At 46.3% G+C, this 27864-nt stretch overlaps 1 protein-coding gene across 1 annotated transcript in view; it reads left to right on the top strand.

The window, feature by feature from the left end:
• Positions 1-27864, top strand: part of CX1H3orf20 (chromosome X1 C3orf20 homolog) — a 108577-nt gene that overhangs the window by 42556 nt on the left and 38157 nt on the right. Inside the window, exons 13-16 of the mRNA XM_038740191.1 lie at positions 887-1010; positions 2424-2631; positions 3611-3920; positions 9764-9871. Coding sequence (XP_038596119.1) covers positions 887-1010; positions 2424-2631; positions 3611-3920; positions 9764-9871 — 750 coding nt within the window. The remainder of the gene's footprint in view (positions 1-886; positions 1011-2423; positions 2632-3610; positions 3921-9763; positions 9872-27864) is intronic.

The raw sequence follows: 27864 nt of genomic DNA, 5'->3' as shown, positions 1-27864 counted from the left end.
GTGCAGAGCACTGTACTAAGTGCTTGGGAAGTACAAGTCAGCAACATATAGAGACGGTCCCTACCCAACAACAGGCTCACAGTCTAGAAGGGGGAGACAGGTAACAAAACAAAGCATGTAGACAGGTGTCAAAAATGTCAGAATAAATATAAATTATAGCTATGTGCACATGATTAATAAAATAAAGTAGTAAATATGTACAAGTAAAATAAAGTAATAAATATGTACAAATATATACAAGTGCTGTGGGGAGGGGAAGGGGGTAGGGCAGAGTTAGGGAGTGGGGGCGATGGGGAGGAGGAGGAGAGTAAAAGGGGGGTCTCAGTCTGGAAAGGCCTCCTGGAGGAGGTGAGCTCTCAGTAGGGCTTTGAAGGGAGGAAGAAAGCTAGTTTGGCAGATGTGTGGAGAGAGGGTATTCCAGGCCAAGGGAAGGATGTGGGCCAGGGGTCGACGGCGGGACAGGCAAGAACAAGGCACAGTGAGGAGGTTAGCGGTAGAGGTAGAAGGTAGAAGGGCAGAAGGGTTGAGGTAGAAGGGGACGAGGTGATGGAGAGCCTTGAAGCCGAGAGTGAGGAGTTTTTGCTTGATTCGTAGGTTGACAGGCAACCACTGGAGATTTTTGAGGTGGGGATTGCCATGCCCAGAGCATTTCTGTACAGAGATAATCCAGGCAGCAGAGTGAAGTATAGACTGAAATGGGGAGAGACAGGAGGATGGGAGATCAGAAAGGAGGCTGATGCAGTAATCCAGTTGGGATATTAACAGTGTGACTGTATTATTCTACTTTCAGCTACCGAGCAATCAATCTAGAAGTTCTAATAGGTGGTACATGGTGCTGTTTCCTCTCAACCCACAGCCCCTGAATTTTTCCTTTTCCTCTTTCCAGGTCCTTATAAGAAACAGAAGCTTTGAAATAAAAAATAATCTACTGAACCGAACACTGACAGCAGTTAAGAAGCAGTTTCAGAAGACATTGAAGCAATTTATAAATTGTATTTTGAAGGCTGCAGGTAAAATGTAGAGGGGCAAAAGCAGTGAATGGGGCTTTCCCTCAGCATGATGGTTAATCAGTCAATCAATATGATTGACTGAGCATTTATTCCATGAAGACCACTGCACTAGCCTCTTGGGACAGGTACAGTAGACATGGATCCTGCCCTTAGAGCTTTCAGTCTAGTGGGGGAGAAAGACACTAAAATAAATTACTGGAAGGGAGAAGCAGTAGAGTTTACGAGATGTACATAAGTGCTACAGGTTTGGGTAGGGTGTGAGGACTGAAGTGCTGAAGTGGCAGGGTTGGTGGGAAAGTGGGGTAAAGAGGTGAGGGATTATTATGGCATTTGTTAAGCACTTACTGTGTGTCAGGCACTGTTCTAAATGCTGGGGTAGATACAAGTTAATCAGGTCAGGCCCAGTCCCTTTCCATCTTGGGGCTCACATTCTCAGTAGGAAGGGGAACAGGTATTGAATCCCCATTTTACAGTTGAGGAAACTGAGGCACCAATAAATTAAATGACTTGTCCAAGGTCACACACAGCAAGCAGAGTCAGGATTAGAGCCCACATGCTTGGCCTAATGACAAGAGCATGGGCTTGGGAGTCAGAGGACATGTGTTCTAAGCCCGGCTCTGCCACTTATCAGCTGTGTGACTTTGGGCAAGTCACTTAACTTCTCTGTGCCTCAGTTCCCTCATCTGTAAAATGGGGATTATGACTGTGAGCCCGACATGGGGCAACCTTGATTACCTTGTATCCCCCCCAGCGCTTAGAACAGTGCTTGGCACACAGTAAGCGCTTAACAAATGCCAACATTATTATTATGGCAAGAGAGATGAGAGTGAGGCACAGTGCATAGAATGGCTTGAGAAAAGTGAAGCGTGCAAGCTGGGTTGTAGTGGGGGAGGATAAGGTGGGTGGGTTGGGGAGAGAGAGCAAAATAAGTGCCTTAATGTCAGTTGTCAGAGTTTTGATGCGGAGAGGAACGGGAAACCACTGAAAGATTTTTAGTAGTGGGTAGAGGTGTGTAAAACAGTGGTTTAGAAAAATGATGCAGGATGCAGAGTGAAGTATGGACAGGAGAGGAAGGGATTGTCCGTGAGGAGGCTGATGCAGTAGTTGAGGATATAACAAGTGCTTGGACCAATGCAGTGGCAGTTTGGATGGAGAGGAAGGGGTGTCTTCTAGAGATGTTATGAAGATTAAATAGACAGGATTTGGTGAAAGAGTGAAGGTAGGGGTTGAAAGAGAGGTGACAGGCTGGAGTAATGGGGACGTTGTGAACAGTGATGGGAAAAATTGGGGGAGGAGAGGATTTGGGAGGGAAGAGGAAGCATTCAGTTTGGGACATGTTGGGCTGGTGACAGAACCCTGGAGAGGAAGAGCAAGAGCATCTTCAAATGATTCAGGGCATCCTTTCATTATCAGGTCTCCTCACCATAAAATATCCAGTGAAGGATGAAATTGACCTAAGCAAGTTCAAGAAGAAAGAAGTGTCACATCTGGAATGGGCCCGTAGGAAACCCTACTTCCCAGGGTTTTTACCGTCAAGGCCCGAAATCCCTGTTGAGCCCTCAGCTCTCCAAAGCCCTGTCAGGAAGAAAAGCCTCTCACCCCAGCCCCAGCTCAGAGCCAGGTGGGAGTAATGACACATTCACGTTCAAATGGGCCCAAACTCGTTGAAATCCTGAATCTTACCTCTATAATGTGGAGGGCAAGGAGATCACCTTAATATCCCTCTCCCTTAATGTGAAACAGTAAAACTTCAGCTTTTGTTTTAGAAATGCTCAGCATCCAGGCACATCTGGGCATCATTTTGACGATCTGCTGTCATTAACCTTTAACACTCAGTTTCCTATTTTCCATCCACCTTTATCCTCAAATTATACCCACACTCTCCTTGATCAGCTCTGGGGAATATCACAAGTGCTTTCCACAGAATAGGTGGCTGAAATAACTGGAAGCTGCAATTATAATTAGGACTTCTCTACTGTCTCTTCATGGGCCATGCACTAAAATGTCAATGGGTCACCGAATAGGAAGGAGTAAGAAAATTATTCGTTTTTTAATAGTCCTGTTTGAAAGCATGTAAACATTTTAAGGATTCAGATTTTCATGATTTGTCAGCATATTTTCCAGTTCATGAGAGACCCATTAAGGGGGCTGGAAAACTATCTTGAAAAGAGCCTTTGTCTCATAGCTAAGTATAAGGTAGTAGCTTGGTTAATATAGTGGAAAGAAAGACTGTAGGACAAAAGCTGTTGATATGTCCAGAATCTTGGCAAACACATTCTTAGCATATCTGCAGGGTTTAAGATTCTACCTGTCCCTCTAAAGGCTGTGGATTATACTTCTTTTTTCTTGGGGTTTTTTTTTGGCTTGGCTTATCTTTTTTGCCATATATCTTTATTATCTCTCACAGTAGTTTTTAAATAGACACAGGGACTTCCATTTTCATTCATGCGTGCACTTTACAGTATTTGGTGAGCACCCATTATGTGCAGGGCAGATTACAAAGGAGAAAACAAGTCCTGTTCCCTGCTAATTTTTTTTTTAAATTCCTCTCAGTGGTTGTGGTCTTTTATGTGTACTGTTTCTTTACTTCTGTTTCACAGTTCAAATATCTTGCCCATCTTGGAAAAGGCCACCATCCCTACCCAGGCAGCGTCTTCAGACTGCCCTGTAGTGCTCCGGAAGATCATACGCAAAGAGGATATCAGTTCAGGCTGCAAGTGTTTAGTGAAAATGCCTATTATCACTGACTTGGAGTTTGAGAAGTTTATCTCAGCCCCCAGGGAGTCCAGCCAAATCTTGGTGATCTGTGTGCTGGCTTCCCAGAAACCTGCTTATTCATTAGCATTGGAGTTGATTTTCGAAGACCTGTATGTTTCAACACAGTTTGGGCGTTCCTCCCCCTGTATTCAGGTAAATCAGTGTTAAGAGTTGTCAGTAGTTAAGTCCAACAGTGGCGAACAATACCCGTTCTACTTTATCCCTCGGTGTATCACAACTCCAGAACTCTGCTCGTTGAATGGCAGTGGTGTATTTAAGAGGGAAGCTAGCAGTCCACTGCTTGGGGTAGGGGGTGGTCATTCTGACAAGTTGAAGAGAGGAAAGCTAGGGGCAGTGTGGGTAACGGGGTAGGGGAAGGTGGGGGGGGGTAATCTAAAGTGGGATAGGTGGGTTCGACAAGAGAGAGCAGGACTGGCCCCTATGAGGGAGGAAGAAGCTACTCTGAGAGAGACCCTGGGCCTTCCTGTCTCAGCCCCCAAAAGGGAGAAGAATTGGGAGCGAGGCTGAGACTGGCTTCTATGATGAAAATACACGTGAACAGGAGTAGTGCACCACATGCAAGCATGGAGCATTGCACTAAGTGCTGGGGAAAAATACAAACACATTGATTCAACCACATCTCTGGTCTTCAGGGACCTCACAATATAGGGGTGGTGGGCAGGGAGGACAGAAACACAGAAGCAATTCAACAAGAACAACACTAAGTGACAGTACAAGAGGGCTTCAGAACAGTGAGAGCAATAGAGGTCAAGGGCCAGTTATGGAACTTGCTAAGCACGTACTATGAGCTTCTTCTAAGTACTCTTCTAAGTACTGGGGTGGATACAAGATCAGGTTGGACCCAGTTCCTGTCCCACATGGGACTCAGTCTAAGTAGCAGGGAGGAGGATTTAATCCCCATTTTACAAATGAGGAAACTAAGGTACAAAGAAGTTAAATGACTTGCCCAAGCTCATACAGCATACCAGTGGTAGAACTGAGATTAGAACCCAGGTCCTCTGCCTCCCAGGCCCTTGCACTTTCCACTAGGCCATGCTGCTTATACATTGTCTGATCTTATTGAACCTCAGAGTATCTTTTAATAACAATTGTGGCATTAGTAATGTGCTCACTATATGCCAAGCACTGTGCTAAGTGCTGGGGCAGTTACAATGCGATTGCTGTGCCACATGGGGCTCACAACCTAAGGGAGAGGGAGCCCAGGTACTGAATCCCCATTTTCCAGAGGTGGAAACCGAGGCCCAGAGAAGTGACATGACTCACCCAAGGTCATAGAGCCGGCAAGTGGCAGAGGCAAGATTAGAACCCAGATCTCTCGACTCCTAGTCCTGTGTGCCAGACATTTGGCCACACTGCTTCTATTCCTTCTGACACATTTTCACAGTCTCATTCTCCCTCCACATGCAAAAAATCAGATTGCAGTAAGGATGCATAAAGATGCCTTTTAAAATGGATGGTCTCTATTTAGTTTCTCTTGTCCCTTTCCCTTTTTTCCTAAGCATTGGGCTCATGGTTGGGATCTAAATAAAATCGTGGGGCCAAGTGGTAGTAGGTTGGGGCTGAGGGAGGAAAGAAAGTAGTACTAAAGAAATCCAATGAGCTCAGAGCCCTTCACAAGTTTTTGAACTTACCTTCATCACTTTTCAGTGAAATCATGATGGAGGAATTGAAGGCTTAGATCATTTAGATGACTTGATGCCCAATTAGAGCTAGCAGTAGAATCCAAACCAGAGCCCTTACCACAGAGTAGCACAATGATGTTGACTTAAATAACAGTTCGGTGGAGATGGAATGTTTTAGCCCTCACCCCTTACCATTTCCATGCTCCAATCAATCAATCAATCGTATTTATTGAGTGCTTACTGTGTGCAGAGCACTGTACTAAGTGCTTGGGAAGTACAAGCTGGCAACATATAGAGACAGTCCCTACCCAACAGTGGGCTCACAGTCTAGAAGGGGGAGACAGAGAACAAAACCAAACATACTAACAAAATAAAATAGAATAGATAGGTACAAGTAAAATAAATAAATGAATAAATAGAATAATAAATATGTACAAACATATATACATATATACAGGTGCTGTGGGGAAGGGAAGGAGATAAGATGGGGGGATGGAGAGAGGGACGAGGGGGAGAGGAAGGAAGGGGCTCAGTCTGGGAAGGCCTCCTGGAGGAGATGAGCTCTCAGTAGGACCTTGAAGGGAGGAAGAGAGCTAGCTTGGCGGATGGGCAGAGGGAGGGCATTCCAGGCCCGGGGGAGGACGTGGGCCGGGAGTCGATGGCGGGACAGGCGAGAACGAGGCACGGTGAGGAGATCAATCAATCAATCATATTTATTGAGCACTTACTGTGTGCAGAGCACTGTACTAAGTGCTTGGGAAGTACAAGTTGGCAACACATAGAGACAGTCCCTACCCAACAGCGGGCTCACAGTCTAGATGTCACAGTCTAGATTAGCGTTAGAGGAGCGGAGGGTGCGGGCTGGGCTGTAGAAGGAGAGAAGGGAGGTGAGGTAGGAGGGGGCGAGGTGATGGAGAGCCTTGAAGCCGAGGGTGAGGAGTTTCAGCCTGATGTGCAGATTGATTGGTAGCTACTGGAGATTTTTGAGGAGGGGAGTAACATGCCCAGAGTGTTTCTGGACAAAGACAATCCGGGCAGCAGCATGAAGTATGGATTGAAGTGGGGAGAGACACAAGTATGGGAGATCAGAGAGAAGGCTGATGCAGTAGTCCAGATGGGATAGGCTGAGAGCTTGAACGAGGAGGGTAGCGGTTTGGATGGAGAGGAAAGGGCGGATCTTGGCAATGTTGTGGAGCTGAGACTGGCAGGTTTTGGTGACGGCTTGGATGTGAGGGGTGAATAAGAGAGCGGAGTCGAGGATGACACCAAGTTTGCGGGCTTGTGAGACGGGAAGGATGGTAGTGCCGTCAACAGAGATGGGAAAGTCAGGGAGAGGGCAGGGTTTGGGAGGGAAGACAAGGAGTTCAGTCTTGGACATGTTGAGTTTTAAGTGGTGGGCAGACATCCAGATGGAGATGTCCTGAAGGCAGGAGGAGATGCAAGCCTGGAGAGGGGGAGAGAGCAGGGGCAGAGATGTAGATCTGGGTGTCATCAGTGTAGAGATGATAGTTGAAGCTGTGGGAGCAAATGAGGTCACCAAGGGAGTGAGTGTAGATCGAGAACAGAAGGGAACCAAGCACTGAACCTTGGGGAACCCCCACAGTAAGGGGATGGGAGGGGGAGGAGGAGCCTGCGAAAGAGACTGAGAATGAACGACCGGAGAGATAAGAGGAGAACCAGGAAAGGACGGAGTCTGTGAAGCCAAGGTTGGATAGCGTGTTGAGGAGAAGGGGGTGGTCCACAGTGTCGAAGGCAGCTGAGAGGTCGAGGAAGATTAGGATAGAGTATGAGTCGTTGGATTTGGCAAGCAGGAGATTATTGGTGACCTTTGAGAGGGCAGTTTCCATAGAATGTAGGGGATGGAAGCCAGACTGGAGGGGGTCGAGGAGAGAGTTGGTGTTGAGGAATTCGAGGCAGCGCGTGTAGACAACTCGTTCAAGGAGTTTGGAAAGGAATGGTAGGAGGGAGATAGGGCGATAACTAGAAGGTGAGGTGGTGTCAAGAGAGGGTTTTTTTAGGATGGGAGAGACATGGGCATGTTTGAAGGCAGAGGGGAAGGAACCAGTGGAGAGTGAGCAGTTGAAAATGGAAGTTAAGGAGGGGAGAAGGGATGGAGCGAGAGATTTCATGAGATGAGATGGAATGGGGTCAGAAGCACAGGTGGCCAGTGTAGCACTTGAGAGGAGGGAGGAGAGCTCCTCTGAGGATACTGCTGGGAAGGATGGGAGAGTAGGAGAGAGTGTTGAGAGCCGGGGGGGTTGGAGAAGGCGGGGGAAGTGACTTTGGGGAGGTCGGACCTGATGGATTTAATTTTGTTAATGAAGTAGGAGGCCAGATCGTTGGGGGTGAGGGAAGGAGGAGGGGGAGGAACCGGGGACCTGAGAAGGGAGTTGAATGTACGGAAGAGCTGACGGGGATTATGGGCATGGGTGTCAATAAGGGAGGAGAAATAGTTTTGTCTGGCAGAGGAGAGGGCTAAGTTAAGTCAGGAAAGGATAAACTTGAAGTGAACGAGGTTGGCATGGTGTTTAGACTTTCGCCAGCAGTGTTCGGCAGCTCGAGCATAAGAGCGAAGGAGGCGGACGGTGGCAGTGATCCAGGGCTGTGGGTTAGTGGTACGAGAGCGGCGAAGGGAAAGGGGAGCGAGTGAGTCTAGCTGAGTAGAAAGGGTAGAGTTGAGAGCAGTAATTTGATCATCAAGACTGGGTAGAGAGGAGAGGGAGGCGAGGTGGGGTGTGAGGCACTCAGAAAGATGGATGGGGTCAAGAGAGCGGAGATCTCTGTGAGGGAGTAATATGGATTTACAGGGGAAAGGAGTGTGAGTGAGGAGGCAGGTGAGAAGATTATGATCAGAGAGAGGGATTTCAGAGTTGGTGAGGGTGGACACAGTGCAGCGATAGGAGATGATGAGGTCGAGGGTATGACCAAGTTGGTGAGTGGGTGAGGTGGGGTGGAGCAAGAGGTTGGCGGCATCGAGGAGAGATAGAAGGCGGGCGGCAGAGGAGTCATCAGGGATGTTGAAGTCTCCGAGGACCTGAAGACCTCTGCCAAAGAAACTGGAAGAAACTGCATTATCTTCAAATGATTCAAGCTAGATTCAGAAAGTTCCAGTGGATTGACTCGAGGGAAATACCTCTGGGGTCCAACAAGATTGGCCTCATTACTAGGTTTTTGTTTTTTATGTTGTTTTTCTTTTTATTTTAGGTGTGTCTGTCCATGTCCTAATGTTGTCTTAGTGCTTTGTTTCATCTCCCCTTATGCGTCTGTCACCAGTCTCCTCTCCTCACTTATCTTTTTAGATTGTGAGCCCACTAAGAGCTAGGGATTGTGTCTAATTCCCATCTGTTTATTCTTCTCCAGCACTTAGTACAGTGCTCTGCACATAGTAAGGACATGAGGAACAGTGTTGCCAGCATGGGCCTGGAAGTCAGAGGACCTGGGTTCTAATCCTGGCTTCATCACTTGCTGGCTGTGTGACCATAGGCAAGTCCCTTCACTTCTTTGTGCCCAAGTTTCCTCATTTCTAAAATGGGGATTCAATACCTGTTCTCCTTCCTTAGAAAGTGAACCCTGGTTGGGGCAGGGACTGTTGTCCAACCTGAATGCTTTTCATCTTCCACAGCGCTTAGTATGGTGCTTGGCACATAGGGCTTAACAAATAACACAATTACTGTTATTACTATCTACCCCAGCGCTTAGAACAGTGCTTGTCGCATAGTAAGTGCTTAACCAATAGCATAAGAAAATGAATAAATACTATTACTACTGCTACTATTAGGTTTAAACCACACTGAGCATTTTCTTTCAAATGGCTGTACATGATTTTATCCAACAGGTCTGCATTAGTACAGTCTGTGATGTATACTGGGCTCAGTGGTTATGGGTCTGACCCGTAGTGGTATCGCTTGGGTTTTGTGAACCCGGGGAGGAGCTGTGTAACTAGAATCTGTGAACCGCGTTGTGGCTCAAATGCAGTTCAGAAGGTGGCTAAAATGGGTTGCAAAGTTCCATCCACAACTATGATGTATTTTCCCCCACCCCTCCACTGCTCTGAGATTGAGGAAAATGTGTTTTCAGAGAGGGGAGCACATCTCAGACAGCAGGGACCCAGACCCCCACCACGGCCAACTTGGGCAACAGCAGTAAAAGATGACATCCAGGTAGATGGGGAGATCAGGACTGGGGGCAGGCTATGAACTCAGAAAGCCTAGGCCTGCCTCTAGATACTGATTATATAAAAAGTGATGGCACAGAACAGGAAACTTGCCCCAAGCACAAACACATCTGTTAACTTTGGGGGTCTCCTGTGAAATTTGCCTATCCCGTTGAAAAATATGTCTCTATCTCTCCTAGAGCAAACATGACCCTTACCGCCTGTTGAAATATGACTTGGACAACCAACTGGAAGATAAGCCACCACTGTTGTTACAGAAGCATGCAGTAGTCCCTGGGATGGTTTTGGTAAGTCAGACTGCGGGTGTCCTTTCAGAAGCCCCCTCGGTTTGTGCCTTGGGGCTTTCTGTGAAATACTTGGTATAACAGGCCCTGGCAAATCCAAATCATCACTAAGACAAAGTGCTACCTGCCACTCTCATTATTGGGATGTAAGTTAGGTTGTGCGCCTGCTGAGTACTAAAGGGAAAAGAGTCATTAGTTTATTAAAATAATTCATTCATTCAATCATATTTATTGAGTGCTTACTGTGTGCAGAGCACTGTACTAAGCGCTTGGGAAGTACAAGTTGGCAACATATAGAGACGGTCCCTACCCAACAGCGGTCTCACAGTCTAGAAGGGGGAGACAGACAACAAAACAAAACATATTAACAAAATAAAATAAATAGAATAACTATGTACAAGTTAAATAAATAGAGTAATAAATATGTACAAACATGTATACATATATATATACAGGTGCTGTGGGGAGGTGAAGGAAGTAAGGCGGGGGGGATGGGGGGATGGGGGGAGGGGGAGAGGAAGGAGGGGGCTCAGTGTGGGAAGGCCTCCTGGAGGAGATGAGCTCTCAGTAGGGCTTTGAAGGGAGGAAGAGAGCTAGCTTGGCGGATGTGCAGAGGGAGGGCATTCCAGGCCAGGGGGAGGTCGTGGGCCGGGGGTCGACGGCGGGACAGGTGAAAACAAGGCGCAGTGAGGAGGTTAGCGGCAGAGGATTGGAGGGTACGGGCTGGGCTGTAGAAGAAAAGAAGTGAGGTGAGGTAGGAGGGGGCGAGGTGATGGAGAGCCTTGAAGTCGAGAGTGAGGAGTTTTTGCCTGATGTTGACAGGCAGCCACTGGAGAAATTTTTGAGGAGGGGAGTAACATGCCCAGAGCGTTTCTGCACAAAGACGATCCGGGCAGCAGTGTGAAGTACAGATTGAAATGGGGAGAGATACAGATTGAAATGGGGAGAGACAGGAGGATGGGAGATCAGAGAGGAGGCTGATGCGGTAATCCAGTCGGGATAGAATGAGAGATTGAATGAGCAGGGTAGCGGTTTGGATGGAGAGGAAAGGGCGGATCTTGGTGATGTTGCGGAGGTGAGACCGGCAGGTTGTGGTGATGGCTTGGATGTGAGGGGTGAACGAGAGAGCGGAGTCGAGAATGACACCAAGTTTGCGGGCTTGTGAGATGGGAAGGACGGTAGTGCCGTCAACAGTGATGGGAAAGTCAGGGAGAGGGCAGGGTTTGGGGAGGGAAGACAAGGAGTTCAGTCTTGGACATACTGAGTTTTAGATGGCGGTCAGACATCCAGATGGAGATGTCCTGAAGGCAGGAGGAGATGCGAGCTTGGAGGGAGAGAGAGCAGGGGCAGAGATGTAGATTTGGGTGTCATCAGCATAGAGATGATAGTTGAAGCCGTGGGAGCGAATGAGTTCACCAAGGGAGTGAGTGTAAATAGAGAAGAGAAGGGGACCAAGAACTGATCCTTGAGGAACCCCTACAGTAAGGGGATGGGAGGGGAAGGAGGAGCCTGCAAAAGAGACTGAGAATGAATGGCCGGAGAGATAAGAAGAGAACCAGGGGAGGACAGAGTCTGTGAAGCCAAGGTTGGATAGCGTGTTGAGGAGAAGGGGGTGGTCCACAGTGTTGAAAGCAGCTGAGAGGTCGAGGAGGATTAGGATAGAGTATGAGTTGTTGGATTTGGCAAGCAGGAGGTCATTGGTGACCTTTGAGAGGGCAGTTTCCATAGAATGTAGGGGACGGAAGCCAGACTGGAGGGGGTCGAGGAGAGAGTTGGCGTTGAGGAATTCGAGGCAGTGCGTGTAGACGACTCGTTCAAGGAGTTTGGAAAGGAATGGTAGGAGGGAGATAGGGCGATAACTAGAAGGTGAGGTGGGGTCAAGAGAGGGATTTTTGTTATGATGGAAGAGACATGGGCATGTTTGAAGGCAGAGGGGAAGGAACCAGTGGAGAGTGAGCAGATGGAAGTTAAGGATGGGAGGAGGGACGGAGCGAGAGATTTCATACAGTGAGAGGGAATGGGGTCGGAAGCATAGGTGGCCGGAGTAGCACTTGAGAGGAGGGAGGAGATCTCATCAGAGGATACTGCTGGGAAGGATGGGAGAGTAGCAGAGAGGTTTGAGAGCCAGGGGGCTGGAGAAGGTGGGGGAGTGACTTTGGGGAGCTCAGACCTGATGGATTTAATTTTATTAATGAGGTAGGAGGCCAGATCATTGGGGGTGAGGGAAGGAGGAGGGGGAGGAACAGGGGGCCTGAGAAGGGAGTTAAATGTACGGAAGAGCTGATGGGGATGATGGGCATGCGTGTCAATAAGGGAGGAGAAGTATTTTTGTCTGGCAGAGGAGAGGGCAGAATTAAGGCAGGAAAGGATAAACTTGAAGTGAACGAGGTTGGCATGGTGTTTAGACTTTCGCCAGCAGTGAATTGTTCACTTTTGGCTTTGTGGTAATTGATCATATTTATTGAGTGCTTACTGTGTGCAGAGCACTATACTAAGCTCTTGGGAGAGTGCACTATAACACAGTTAGTAGACATGTTTCCTGTCCACAGGGAGCTTACAGATACGTACAGAAGTGCTGTGGGGCTTAGGGTGGGGTGACTATCAAGTGCTTAAGGGGTACAAATCCGAATGCAAGTGAGACGCAGAAAGGAAAGGAAGTAGGGGGAATGAGGGCTTAGTCGAGGAAAGCCTCCTGGAGAAGATGTGATTTTAATAAGGCTTTGAAGGTAGGGAGAATAGTGGTCTGCCAGATATAGAGGCAGAGGGTGTTCCAGGCCAGAGGGAAGATGTGGGCAAGATGTCAGCAATGAGATCGAGGTCAAGTGAGTAGAGGACTGAAGTGAGCATGCTTGGTTTTAGCAGGAAATCAGTGCGGTAAGGTACAGAGGGGTAATGTGATTGTGTGCTTTAAAGACAATGCTAAGAAGTTTTTGTCTGATGTGGAGGTAGATAGGCAACTTAGTACAAGCACTTAGTACAGTGTTCTGCACACAGTAAGCTCTCAATAAATGCGATTGAATGAACCACTGGTGGTTGTTGAGGACTGCGGAAACATGGACTGGACAGTTTTGTAGAAAAATGATCTGGGCAGCAGAGTGAAATATGGCACTCTGCCGGTCCTGGACGATGCGCGACTGAGACCTTGGCGGGCATGCCGCCTGGATTTATGATCCCGAAGGTTTGGCTTTCTCACCCTCCCCTCTGTCCATAGCTGAGGACCGTATCTAAATCAGGCAAAAACTCCTCACCCTCGGCTTCAAGGCTCTCCATCACCTCGTCCCCTACTACCTCAGTTCCCTTCTCTCCTTCTACAGCCCAGCCCACACCCTCCACTCCTCTGCCGCTAACCTCCTCACTGTGCCTTGTTCTCACCTGTCCTGCCGTCGACCCCCGGCACATGACCTCCCCCTGGCCTGGAATGCCCTCCCTCTGCACATCCGCCAAGCTAGCTCTCTTCCTCCCTTCAAAGCCCTACTGGGAGCTCATCTCCTCCAGGAGGCCTTCCCAGACTGAGCCCCCTCCTTCCTCTCCCCCTCGTCCCCCTCCCCATCCCCCCTGCCTTCCTCATTCCCCTCCCCAGTGCACCTGTATATATGTATATATGTTTGCACATACTTATTACTCTGTTTATTTTACTTGTACATATTTATTCTGTTTATTTCATTTTGTTAATATGTTCTGTTTTGTTGTCTGTCTCCCCCTTCTAGACTGTGAGCTTGCTGTTGCGTAGGGACCGTCTCTGTGTTGGCAACTTGTACTTCCCAAGCGCTTAGTACAGTGCTCTGCACACAGTAAGCACTCAATAAATACGATTGAATGAATGAATGAATGAATGATTGAAGTGGGGAGAGACAGGAGGCAAGGAGGTCATTCATTCATTCATTCAATCGTATTTATTGAGCACTTACTGTGTGCAGAGCACTGTACTAAGCACTTGGGAAGTACAAGTTGGCAACATACTTCAAGTTGGCAAGTTGGTCAGTGGTAGATGTTTCAGAGCTACACTGTACAAGGTTTTATGCTTCTGCAGAACCCCCCACTCAAAAAAAAACCCCAAAATAAAGCCGATCTATTCACCTTTCAGGATGATTCTGACCATATTTCCTAGTTATTTTCTGTCTGTCTCCACCACCAAAATATTACAGATCTAAAATCCTGTGAGATTTCACTGGATTTCAATCTTGATATAGTGGACGACAAGAAGCAGACATTTGTTGTCTTAATCAAATTTTTCAGACCAGCCTGATGCTCAGTGTCCAACACACGAAGTGTTTGATTAAGTTAGCTGCACAGACATTGGTGGAGTTATACTCTGTATCTTCACTGATAATCAAAGTTGCTGCTTTATTTGCAGAATTTACTGAATTCCAGTATTTACAAGTGAACCTGCCTCATTCTTTTGCTGCTTGCTGTAGCTTTCAAACTTCTGTGGCCCTCCAGAACATTCCTTAAGAATAATAGTAATAATAATAGTATTTGTTATACTAACCACTGGGGTAGATACAAGATAATCAGGTCAGACACAGTCTCTGTCCCACATAGCATTCACAGTATATATAAGGGAAGGGAAAACATGTATTTCATCCCCATATTATAGATGAGGAAATTGAGGTAGAGAGAAGTTAAGTGATTTGCCCAAGGTCACACAGCAGGCTATCTCTACAGAGCTAAATTGGAAAGAGGTCAAAGACATAACTTCAGAGTATCCTAAAGTAGCCCAAATCGATCCTCTGAGGGGTGACAGTCAATCAATCAATCAATTAATCATATTTATTGAGTACTTAGAGTGTGCAGAGCACTATACTAGGCACTTGGGAGAGTACAATGTAACAGAGTTGGTAAACATGTCAGTCCACTAATGAATTTTGGGGCTACTTAGTTATGGCAGTATCTTCAATTTGGTGTAGTACTTTAATGTTTCCAAAGCACTTTCCCATCAATTACCTCATAATAGCATCACAGAATCCCCCTGAGGTAGGGAGAAGCACACATTACTATTCCCAGTTTTCAGAGAAAGAAAAATCCCTGTAGAGAGGTTAAGTGACTTCATCATCATCATCATCTTGGGGATTGCAGCGTGGCTCAGTGGAAAGAGCCCAGGCTTGGGAGTCAGAGGTCATGGGTTCTAATCCCGGCTCCGCCACTTGTCAGTTGTATGACTTTGAGCAAGTCATTTCACTTCTCTGTGCCTCAGTTACCTCATCTGTAAAATGGGGATTAAGGCTGTGAGCCCCATGTGGGATAACCTGATTACCTTGTATCCCCCTGAGCACTTGGAACAGTGTTTGGCACATAGTAAGCACTTAGCAAATGCCATCATTATTATTATCATCATCATCATCATCAGTGGTATTTATTGAGCACTTACTGCGTGCAGAGCACTGTGCTAAGTGCTTGGGAGAGACAAAGCAACTGAATTGGTAGACATGTTTCCTGCTCACAACGAGTTATACCCCAGGTCACCCAGAGGTAGGGTTAGATTTTAGGACTCTGAATTCCAAACCTGTGTTTGTTCCATTAGGTCATGCTGGTTCATTTGCTACAAATCATTTGACCCTGCCTCATGCTGGTCCAGATGAAAAGTACTGTCCATGTAGTGTACATATCTCCCAAGGGTAGAGCAGGGATAATAGAGCTACAATACAATTCTTTATTGCAAATTCATCTTGGGAGTTTGACTGTCTCAGGCCAGATCATACCTTTGGCTTCACATTCAAGTTAAACTTGAAAAGCCAAGGGCAGGTTTAGCCTCCTTTTATTGTCTGGAGGACCGAGTTCCAAAGCCTTACCTATCTTAAATGGCAGAAGTGTAACAGGCTGGCTTCATTGGCCTGAGTAGCCATGGGATTGCTCCCTTCTCTAGGGAAGTCAAAATCTATTAAGGAACTTCTCCAGACCATTCAATATTATTGTTAACTTACAACCTTGGTGTCAGCTGGGAACCTGGAGATGGTGCATGATGGGCTGGGGGGATGGAACAGTGCCAAGGGTAGAATGCTGCCAACAGTTTCAACTGGACTGGGCTCTAGTGGGAATGAGTGGTTGGGCTTCAAGCCAAAAGGATTGTGGCTTTACAAGCCCTTTTAGAGAGCGAAAGGCGGGAGAAAGACTGTGCTGCTTTTTGGGAATTCAAAACATATACAGCCCAAGTGTACGGTAGCAGAAGAATGGTCCTCATGAGCAGAGGACTGCAGAGAGCAACCGAGGGTGGTCACTTAGGGAACGTTTTCCTCTGCAGAAGTCAGGTGGGGGCAAGCTAGTGCCCAAGTGTTAACAACTAACTAGCCTTCTGTGATACCTTTCACCTCCAGTCGTAAAGGAATGCACCTCTCAGAGGTGACTACAGTACTGCCAGTGGGAAGGGTGACTTAGTAGCCTGGGCTTCAAGACTTTTAAATGCCCAGAACTTGTGCATTCAGGTTCAAATCTACCAAGGCGGAGACTGCCCCCAGCAACCTTTATTTCCTAAAAGGAAGAAGACATTACAAAGCTTGGCCTGGTTGATTAAGGGTTTTATTTTTCATTCTGATTTTGCTTGGCCCTGATATCAAGTATAGCTGGCTGAAGCAGGATAGCCTCATTCCTAATCTTGGGACTTGGGGTTGGAGACTTGACTGTCCTCAATTATTCCAGGTTATCCTCACTCTCAGCCCTCCTTCTTCCTTCCCATTCCATCTAGTGTCCTTGAAAACTAGTTTCAGGTACACTTTAGTGAAGGCTAGTGGGAGTTAGGGCTCTGGCTAAGCCAAGGAATGGGAACCCTGTTGGGTTAGGAACTACCTGAGAAGCAGCATGGCCTAGTGGAAAGAACATAGTAAGCGCTTAACAAATACCATTAAAAAAAAAAAAGAATGAATGAATGAATAAAGTTGTGAGCCCCCCGTGGGACAACCTGATCACCTTGTAACCTCCCCAGTGCTTAGAACAGTGCTTTGCACATAGTAAGCGCTTAGCAAATACCATTACAAAAAAATGAGTCACTGAAATCAAAGGGGAGGTCAATTGAAAAGCAGTTTGAACTTCATGAAATAGATTTTTCAGAAGCAAATTCAGTTGTTCTCTCAATAAATTGTTCCAGGGTTAATTTATATAATACCAGTAGATAAAGCCAATAAACAGAAGAAATAAAAAGTTTTTTGTTTTGCAAATATTAACATTTTAACCCTCCATGATGTAATTTGCCAACTTGCACTCTTAAGCATTTTTCTTAGAATAAAAAAAATGCATTATCATCTAAAGTCTATTTCAGGTTAAGCTCCATTTTAAAATTAATTCACTCAAAATTGAATGTATTTTAGTTTAAGATCCTTTGTCCCAAGGGACACCTGTAATCAAAGCATCTCCAAGAAATGGAGAAATATCAAGTGTATAAACATTCCCACATTCTGAAGGTGCCAATTTCCAGTGGGGGAAGTCACTAAATTGTAGGTGTGGGTGAATCAACGTTGGCAAGAACTGAGAATGAAGGCTGGGACTTTATCCAGTGCTTAGAACAGTGTTTGGCACTTAGTAAATGCTTAACAGATACCATTATTATTATTATTACTTTACCCAGGGAACTTCACTGGCTTTGGGTGCAGGAGCCTTTGGATGCCGTTAGAAACTGAGCTTGGTCAGGCTCATCTGCAACCTGAGAGAGACCATTTTGGACAGCTTTTTGTTGCCGGGTTCAAGGGGGATGCTTCAAATTTCTTCCTTCCAAGAAACTTGAAGCAATTTAAAAAAAACCTGAGTCATCCACACAAATTTTTATTCCTAAATGTTTTCTGGGCTTAGCCATAATAATAATAATAATAATTATTATTATTATTAGTGGAAAGAGAACAGGACTGGGGATCAGGAGACCCATGTTCTGTTCCTGGCTCTACCACTTGCTTGCTGTGTAACCTTGGGCGAGTCACTTCACCTTTCTGGGCCTCAGTTTTCTCCTCTGTAAAATGGGGATTAAATACCTGTTCTCCCTCTTAAACTGTGAGCTCTGTGTGGTACAGGAACAGTGTCTGGTCTGATTGTCTTTTACCTAGCCCAATATTTGGCACATAGTAAATGCTTAATAATAATAATAATAACAATAATAATTATTATTGTTATTATTATTATTATCATGACCATTAGTATTATTACCAAGTGCCCCATGGTACCAATTCTTCTGGAGCTTCTGACAACTATCGCATCCCATCCCTCTTGAGCTATTAAGTTAACAGCAATCCAGCTCATGCCCAGGGTATATACGTGGTATGGCTTCTTAAAAAGCCCTGTGAGTGTGGAGGTGGCCGGGGTTGTGCCCCATAGAGAGGTTGATGTTTCAGCTAGTGGGGAAACTGGGAATTTTTTATTTTTACTTTCCACAGTAGGCCCTGGGGTCCACCTTTCTGAAGCAATGGCACCATCTGCTGCCTTGACTATGGAAGGAATAAACTTCTTCTTCACTCTGGTCCCAGTTTATCAATCCCATTTAACTTCCGGTGGTTCCCACTTCTTTCTAGGATAAACCTCCTATTGTTACTTAAAGATAGAATCAATCAATGGTGTTTACTGAGTGCTGTCTGTATGCAGAGCACTGTACTAAGCTTTTCGGAGTGCTTGGGAAGAGAGACTACAGTACAACAGAGTAGGTAGACACAATCCCTGTCCACAAGGAGCTTACAGTCTAGAGGGGGAGACAGACATTAAAATAAATTACAGATGGAGGAAATGAGAGAGAATAAGGTGATGTACATAAGTGCTGTGGGGCTGGGAGTGGGGTGAGTATTAAGTGCTTAATGGGGAGAAGACCCCAGGCCAAGGTCTGCAGCTAAAGCTTGGTTTTGTTTGTATAGCCGTTAGTGTATTGTTGGCACTCAGTTAATATCAATTAATGGGGAAAGATGACTATTATAAACATCGTTTTCCATTTCTTTACATATCAAACAGAAACTCCTGACCATTGGCTTTAGGTAACTCAATCAATTCTCTCCCTCTTACCTGCTTTCTCCTCCTACTACACCCCTTGCACTCTCCGTTTCTCCCAAGATCACCTTCTCACATTGCCTCACTTTCCTGTCTCCAATCCCTGGCCCAGACTCTTCCTCATCTCAGGAACTACTTCCACTTCAAATCTGCTACACTTCAATTCTTTCCACCTTTAAAGCCCTTCTGAAATCCCACCTCCTCTAGGAAGATTTTCCTGACTAGTTTCTCTTCTTTCCAGATGACATCCTCCCACCTATTTTCTCAGCAATCGATCAGTCAATCAGTGGTATTTATCAAGTGCTTACTGTGTGCAGAGCACTGTACCCAGATCTTGGGAGAGTACAGTACAATAGAGGTGGTAGACACGATCACTGACATTAAAATAAATTTCAGATGGCTATGTACATAAGTGCTGTGGGGCTGAGGGTGGGGTGAAAATGAAATGGCTTGAGGAGTACTGATCCACATGTACAGGGATCCCAGAAGGGAGGGAAAATAGGGGAAGTGAGGGCTTAGGAAAGGCCTCTTGTAAGAAATATAATTTTAGGATGGCTTTGAAGATTGAGAGAGTGGTGGTGTGTTGGATATGAATGGGGAGGGAGTTCCAGGCCAGGGGGAGGATGTGTACAGGGCATCAGCAGTGAGGTAGATGAGACTGAGGTACTGAGGTTGGAGTAAAGCTGTTTGGATTGTAGTAGGAGATAAGTGATGTAAGGTAGGAGGGGAAGAATTGATTAAACACTTTGGCACCCACAAGCTCTTCTTGTATTTTTATACAGGATGATAATACACTATTGAGGACTTCTTCCTCCTGTTTGTAATTTATTTAAGTGTCTTTCTCTCCAGCTAAACTGGAAGCTCCTTGTGAGAGGGATCATGTCTTCTATTATTATTACTATTATTAACATGGTACTTGTTAAATGCTTACTATGTGCCAGACACTGTATTAAGCACTGGAGTAGATATAAGGTAATTGGGTTAGACACAGTCCCTGTCCCACATGGGGCTCACAGTCTTAATCCCCATTTTACAGATAAGGTAACTGGGCACAGAGAAGTGAAGTGACTTGCCCAAGGTCACACAGCAGACAAGTGGCAGAGCGGGGATTAGAACTCAGGTCCTTCTGACGCCCGGGTCCATGCTCCATCCACTAGACCACACTGTAAACTCCTCCTCTAGACTGTAAGCTCTTTGTGGATGGGGAACTTGTCTATCAACTCTGTTGTATTGTACTCCTTGTGTGCCAAACACTATACTGAGCACTCGGAAGAGTACTGTACAAAGTGCTCAAGAAATACGATTGATTGATTCCACCTCTATTGCATACTTCCCAAGGGCTTAGTACAGTGCTGTGCGTAGAGTAAGTGCTCAGTGCTGTGCATAGAGTAAGTGATTAATAAGTACTCTTGATTGGTTGATTGTTGGATTGAGTGATTAGTTCCTAGAGCAGTGCTTGAAGTCGTATGCTCTGAGAGATGATCTCACTTTGCCTGGTCTCCTGGGGCATTGTTCAGCCCAAGATATCAATCAATCAATCAATCATATTTATTGAGCGCTTACTGTGTTCAGAGCACTGTACTAAGTGCTTGGGAAGTACAAGTTGGCAACATATAGAGATAGTCCCTACCCAACAGTGGGCTTACAGTCTAGAAGGGGGAGACAGAGAGCAAAACCAAACATACTAACACAATAAAATAAATAGAATAGATATGTACAAGTAAAATAAATAAATAGAGTAATAAATATGTACAAACATATGTACATATATACAGGTGCTGTGGGGAAGGGAAGGAGGTAAGATGGGGGGATGGAGAGGGGGGCGAGGGGGAGAGGAAGGAAGGGGCTCAGTCTGGGAAGGCCTCCTGGAGAAGGTGAGCTCTCAGCAGGGCCTTGAAGGGAGGAAGAGAGCTAGCTTGGCGGATGGGCAGAGGGAGGGCATTCCAGGCCCGGGGGAGGACGTGGGCCAGGGGTCGATGGTGGGACAGGCGAGAACGAGGCACGGTGAGGAGATTAGCGGCATAGGAGCAGAGGGTGTGGGCTGGGCTGTAGGAGAGAAGGGAGGTGAGGTAGGAGGAGGTGAGGTGATGGAGAGCCTTGAAGCCGAGGGTGAGGAGTTTCTGCCTGATGCACAGATTGATTGGTAGCCACTGGAGATTTTTGAGGAGGGGAGTAACATGCCCAGAGCGTTTCTGGACAAAGACAATCCGGGCAGCAGCATGAAGTATGAATTGAAGTGGAGAGAGACACAAGGATGGGAGATCAGAGAGAAGGCTGATGCAGTAGTCCAGACGGGATATGATGAGAGCTTGAACGAGCAGGGTAGCAGTTTGGATGGAGAGGACAGGGTGGATCTTGGCAATGTTGTGGAGCTGAGACTGGCAGGTTTTGGTGACGGCTTGGATGTGAGGGGTGAATGAGAGAGCGGAGTCGAGGATGACACCAAGGTTGCGGGCTTGTGAGATGGGAAGGATGGTAGTGCTGTCAACAGTGATGGGAAAGTCAGGGAGAGGGCAGGGTTTGAGAGGGAAGACAAGGAGTTCAGTCTTGGACATGTTGAGTTTCAGGTGGCGGGCAGACATCCAGATGGAGATGTCCTGAAGGCAGGAGGAGATGCGAGCCTGGAGGGAGGGGGAGAGAGCAGGGGCAGAGATGTAGATTTGGGTGTCATCACCGTAGAGATGATAGTTGAAGCCATGGGAGCGAATGAGGTCACCAAGGGAGAGAGTGTGGATCGAGAACAGAAGGGGACCAAGAACTGAACCTTGGGGAACCCCCACAGTAAGGGGATGGGAGGGGGAGGAGGAGCCTGTAAAAGAGACTGAGAATGAATGACCGGAGAGATAAGAAGAGAACCAGGAGAGGACGGAGTCTGTGAAGCCAAGGTTGGATAGCGTGTTGAGGAGAAGGGGGTATGGGTATAGGGGCCTCTCATCTCCAGCTTGCTCACTAAAGCTGAACACCCTTAACTCCCATTTCAGTCTAAACATCTGAACTGACTGACTGGCAAGACTTGAAGAGAGTCTCACAAATTGTTCTCCTCCCTCTTCCCAAATGCTTCTACCTCCATCTAAGAAATTTAGTCATGGGGGAATTGTTAAATAACCATGATTTAGATGAAAAAAAATTTGGGGAGATGATGGACTTCTTATGCAGTTTCAAGGATCCTCTCATTGGGGCCCCCCCTCTCAGTCTGAGAAGTTACAGGGCATCCCGTGTGAAGTAATAATAATAATGATGTTATTTGTTAAGCTCTTACTATGTGCCAAGCACTGTTTGAAGCTCTGGGGTACATACAAGATAATCAGGTTGTCCCACGTGGAGCTGACAGTCTTCATTTCCATTTTACAGAGGAGGTATCTGAGGCACAGAGAAGTGAAGTGACTTGCCCAAAGTCACACAGCTGACAAGTGGCAAAGCCGGGATTAGAACCCACGGCCTCTGACTCCCAAGCCCAGGCTCTTGCCTCTAAGCCACGCTGCTTCTCCGCGAAGTAGAGCAGGTCTTGAAGTCTTTGCAACAATTAATCTTATTTATTGAGCACTTACTGGGTGCAGAACACTGTACTAAGAGCTAGGGAGAGTAGAATGCAACAGAGGTGGTAGACATGTTCCCTGCCCACAAGGAACTTCCAGTCTAGGGGGGGAGATATTATAGATCTGTACATAGGTGCTGTGGGGGTGAGGGTGGGGTGAATAAAGAGTACAAATCCAAGTTCAAGGTGACTCAGACGGGAGTGGGAATAGGGGAAATGAGGGCTTAGACTCTTGGAGGAGACGTGATTTTAATAAGACGTTGAAAGTGGGGAGGGCAATGGTCTGTCGGATATGATGGGAGAGTGAGTTCCAAGCCAGAGGCAGGATGTGGGTGACGGGTCGGCAGTGAGATAGACAAGGTTGAGGTACGTGAGCGTGTAGGTTGGTGTTAGAGGTGGAAGTGAACATGTTAGACTGTAGTAGGACATCAGCAAGGTAAGATAGGTGGTTGCAAGGTGATTGAGTGCTTTAAAGTCGAGGCGTTTCTGTTTGATACAGAGGTGGATGGGCAACCACTGGCGGTTCTTGAGAAGTGGGGAAACGGATTGAACATGGATTGACAGGGGAGCTCAGGGACTGAAATGTCATTCTTGCTGGGCCTGTGCAGGTTGGGCAGGCTGCCTCATCTTAGTTTTCTTTTTTGTGGAGAGCCAAGGAGCGGATCTTTGAAGAGCAGCCCTAGGCCATACAACTATGAAGTCTCCCCCATCATTATTGTTCTCCTGCTGGTGAACTAGAAATCAATCAATCATATTGAGTGCTTCGCTATGCAGAGCATTGTACTAAGCGCTTGGGAAAATACAATATAACAGAGTTGGTAAACACAACCCCTGCCCACAAGGAGCTGAGAAGGCTTAGACAGACACTAAAATAAATTGTGGATATAGAAATATAGATTATACAAGTCAATCGATCCATGGTATTTATTGAGTGCTGACTATGTACAAAGCATTATACTCAGCACTTGGGAGAGTACAATACAACAGAAGTGTACTCCACTTTTGGAATCATTTTGGAAGGGTAAGTGTTTCTGGGAAATGAAGCTGAAACGTGACCAGGGTATTTCTCCTCTTTTGATCTCTGAGCCCTTTCTGGTTTCCAATGTTGGTGGAATTTGGGAACCGACTGTCAGAAGCAGCTGTTTTTCAGTGCTGGCTGCAGTGACTTGCAGCTGCACACCACTGAGAAAGGTCGAACACCAGAGGGAGCTGCTCCACTACCCATCTAAGTACAACACCAGCTAACCTTGGGAGGTGACTAAAAGCTTTAATTTCCGAGATAATTTGTCTAAATCTACTATCTGGTCAGGGATGTGGGACACGCCTCTATTAGTCATTCATGCTTGTCAAAATATCAAGCTTCAGGTGAGTAATCTCTCCAGAGACTTTGGACATTTGATAACTCTCTGACCCCACTTCTGTCTCCTCCCCACCCACTCACTTCAATTAATCCCAGTTTTACAGATGAGGGAACTGAGGCACAGAGAAGTCAAGTGACTTGCCTGAAGTCACACAGCTCCTACCCTGCCTTTCCTCTTTGCTCCTTAAGTTTCTGCCCTGTCTTTCCTATTTTCTCCCAAACTGACGCCCTGACCTCCTCTCCCCTGACCCCCTCATGATTTTTCTGCCTTCATCTTGTACTTATTTCTTCCCATCTCCATGCAGCCTTTCCACTCTTTCTTTTTTTAATGGTATTTGTCAAATACTTACAATGTGCCAGGCTAGGGTATGTGCTGTGCTATGTGCAGGTTGGACACAGTCCCTGTCCCACATGGGGCTCCCTGTCTTAATCCCGATTTTACAGGTGAGATAACTGAGATCAGGGAAGTTAAGTGACTTGCCCAGAGTCACACAGCAGACAAGCAGGGATTAGAATCCAGGTCCTTCTGACCCCCCAGGCACTTTCCACTAAGACATGGTCTATTCACATCTTTCTCCATTTGTCCAGTCACTCCCATTACTTCTCCCTGCTCACCACACTCTGCTTTCTCCTGCCTACCTACCCACTTCATTCATTTGTTCCTCATACTCCCCTTTACTCAGTCTCCCTTTTTGTTTATCCTTTACCCTGGCCACACCTATCTACTTATCCTTCTTCTGGAGTAACTGCTCAATTTCCACCCACTTGCTCTGATTTTTACTTCCATTTTCTTTCCCTTTTGCCCACTCCACTCCTTCATATGGACTTGCTAGCATTGTACCCATCCATCCCCACTGCTTCCCATTCTCTAAGTCTGACCATATATCTCAGTTTAGGTAGGAGAGTCCCAGATTTCTGTAGGCTGTCCCAGGTAGTTTTAGAAAAATGTATGATGCCCCCAAATTGGGATTGTCCTGCCTAAACTGGTCAATTTACTCTCTGCCAAGTCAGCTGCCCATGGTATTTTGTATTTTTGGTATTTTGTTAAGTGATTACTATATGTCAAGTTCTGTTCTCTAAATCCTGGGGTGGATACAAGTGAATCAGATCAGGCATAGTCCCTGTCCCACATGGGGCTCCCAATCTAAGTAGGAGGGAGAGCAGACATTTTCTTATACTCATGTTAAATGCTTCAATTACTATATCAGGGCTGTAGCATGCTCAGTATATGCTCATCTTAGATCCCAAAGCATTCTGGAAATTGTAATAAAGATGCCCTAGAATCCTGGGGGCTTTTACCCTCCATTCCTTTCCATTCCGTGCTCTTCCATTCACCAAGGAGTAAGGTAAGTTGGGGATGGGGTCCCAGTGACCTAGTTTTCAACAAAAATAATATAACCTACAAGACTCCTTTGTCCACACTGCCCTTCTCTTCACATTGTAATTTCTTCCAGGGATGAGGTTGAGGCATCATTTGCCTTTCAATGGCATGGATTTGTCCATCTGAACTCTTTCCCTTAACACCTCCTCCAAGAGACTGAATCATTTTTTCTCATTAGACCCCCCCCCCCCCACATTTCTTAGTTACATTTGTGAGAAAAGCAGTTTATGATCCTAACAATTCAAGAACTTTATCTCAGGACTAGGTACCACCTAAATGATGGTATTTGTTAAGTGCTTACTATGTGCCAGGCACTGTACTAAGAGCTGAAGTACTGTAAATGTTCTTCTGATGATCTAGGAATGAAACGTGTGATGTATGATGCTGCAGGGCCCACACATTGACAAAGCCAGGAAGACATTTAAGCACTGTCTTAAGCATAGCATTTGTAGACCTGGGTCGGAGATCCTTTGGAACAGTCCCAACCCCATTTGCAGTGCAAAATTATGGACAAAACCGGCTCCAAGCTTCAGCACCTATTGAGGGAGATGGTCAAAGACTCATTCATTCATTCATTCAATCGTACCTATTGAGCACTTACTGTGTGCAGAGCACTGTACTAAGCACTTGGGAAGTACAAATTGGCAACATATAGATACGGTCCCTACCCAACAACGGGCTCACAGTCTAGAAGGGGGAGACAGACAACAAAACAAAACAGGTAGACTGGTGTCAATTCCATCAGAATAAATAGAATTATAGCTATATACACATAATAATAATAGTAATAATGAATTTATTAAGCACTTACTATGTGCAAAGCACTGTTCTACGCATTGGGAGGTTACAAGGTGATCAGGTTGTCCCATGTGGGGCTCACAGTTTTAATCCCCACTTTACAGATGAGGGAACTGAGGCACAGAGAAGTCAAGTGACTTGCCTGAAGTCACACAGCTGACAATTGGCAGAGCTGGAATTTGAACCCATGACCGCTGACTCCAAAGCCCAGGCTCTTCCCACTGAGCCAAATATGTACAAATATACACAAGTGCTGTGGGAGGGGAAGGGGGTAGGGCAGAAGGAGGGAGGTGGGTGATGGGGAGGAGGAGGAGAAGAAAAGGGGGGCTCAGTCTGGGAAGGCCTCCTGGAGGAGGTTAGCAGTAGGAGGTTAGTCTAAGTAGGGCTTTGAAGGGAGGAAGAGAGCTAGTTTGGCGGATGTGTGGAGGGAGGACATTCCAGGCCAGGGGTCGATGGCGGGACAGGCGAGAATGAGACACAGTGAGGAGGTTAATGGCAGAGGAGCGGACTGTGCTCTGGTCTGTAGAAGGAGAGAAGGGAGGTGAGGTAGGAGGGGTGAGGTGATGGAGAGCTTTGAAGCCGATAGTGAGGAGTTTTTGCTTCATACAAAGGTTGATAGGCAACCACTGGAGATTTTTTGAGGAGGGGAGTGACATGCCCAGAGCATTTCTGTACAAAGATAATCCGGGCAGCAGAGTGAAGAATAGACTGAAGTGGGGAGAGACAGGAGGATGGGAGATCAGGAAGGACTCAAGAGGTAAGCTGAATAGAGGAGCTTTTTTTTAGCTATAGGAACCTACTCTGATACAACCTGGCCACTGGGTCACTTCCATTGGGATGCCAGTCTAAGCTCTCCACTCAGCTGAAATGGCAACATCATAAGATGCTACAAAGCCTCCCCAAATCAACCTGCCTCACTGGATTTGGTTTCTGGAGTGCCCCCCCCCCCCCCCCCACAAAACTAGGCCCCACCCAAAGTTCCATCATCAACATCTGCCTGAATAGAGTTTAGTGATGATAACATTAGAGAAGCAGCATTGCTCAGTGGAAAGAGCCCAGGCTTGGGAGTCAGAGGTCATGGGTTCAAATCCCAGCTCCGCCACTTGTCAGCTGTGTGACTTTGGGCCAGTCACTTCACTTCTCTGGGCCTCAGTTCTGTCATCTGTAAAATGGGGATGAAGACTGTGAGCCCCACGTGGGACCACCTAATGACCTGGTATCCCCCGCAGTGCTTAGAACAGTGCTCGGCACATAGTAAGCACTTAACAAATACCATCATTATTACCAGGGCTCTAATTTTGTCCAAATGCACCTGCCTGGTTTAGCCAATAAGCCTTCAAATGATCAGACTCAAAGAGAGCTACACTCAGGTAGGATCCTGGCACATAGTAAGCGCTTGGCACATAGTAAGCGCTTAATAAATGCCATCATTATTATTATTATTATTATCCTATTGAGGTCAGTGGGACAAAGTGTGGAAATTTCTGGATGTGACCACTCACCAGGAGCAGGGCTGCTGCAGGAGTTGTGATGACCTTTGACCCTTCATGCAGCTGAACCTCAAGCTTCAAGCCTGAGGTATCTTTTTACATAGAGCTATGTAGGATGAGATGGAGTCAGGTTAGAAATTATAGAGGTAGAGTTGTGAACCTCAACTCCTTGACATCAATTAATCAATTGTGTTTATTGAGCACTTACTGTGTGCAGAGCATTGTACTAAGCATCTGGAAGAGTACAGTGTAACACAGTTTGTAGACACATTTCATGCCCACAAGGAACTGAGATATACATTAATATGAATACGTAAATTATGGCCATGTACATAAGTGCTGTGAGGCTGAGGGTAGGGTGAATAAAAGGTACAAATCCAAGTGCAAGGGCAATGCAGAAGGGAATGGGAGAAGAGAAAATGAGGGCTTAGTCGGGGGAGGCCTCTTGGAGGAGATGTGCATTTAATAGGTTTTTTTAGTTGG

This window comes from Tachyglossus aculeatus, chromosome X1 (genome assembly GCF_015852505.1).
Source record: "Tachyglossus aculeatus isolate mTacAcu1 chromosome X1, mTacAcu1.pri, whole genome shotgun sequence".
Lineage (NCBI taxonomy): Eukaryota > Metazoa > Chordata > Mammalia > Monotremata > Tachyglossidae > Tachyglossus > Tachyglossus aculeatus.
Note: the sequence above shows the minus strand (reverse complement) of the source record. Positions and strands in the feature narration are given on the sequence as shown.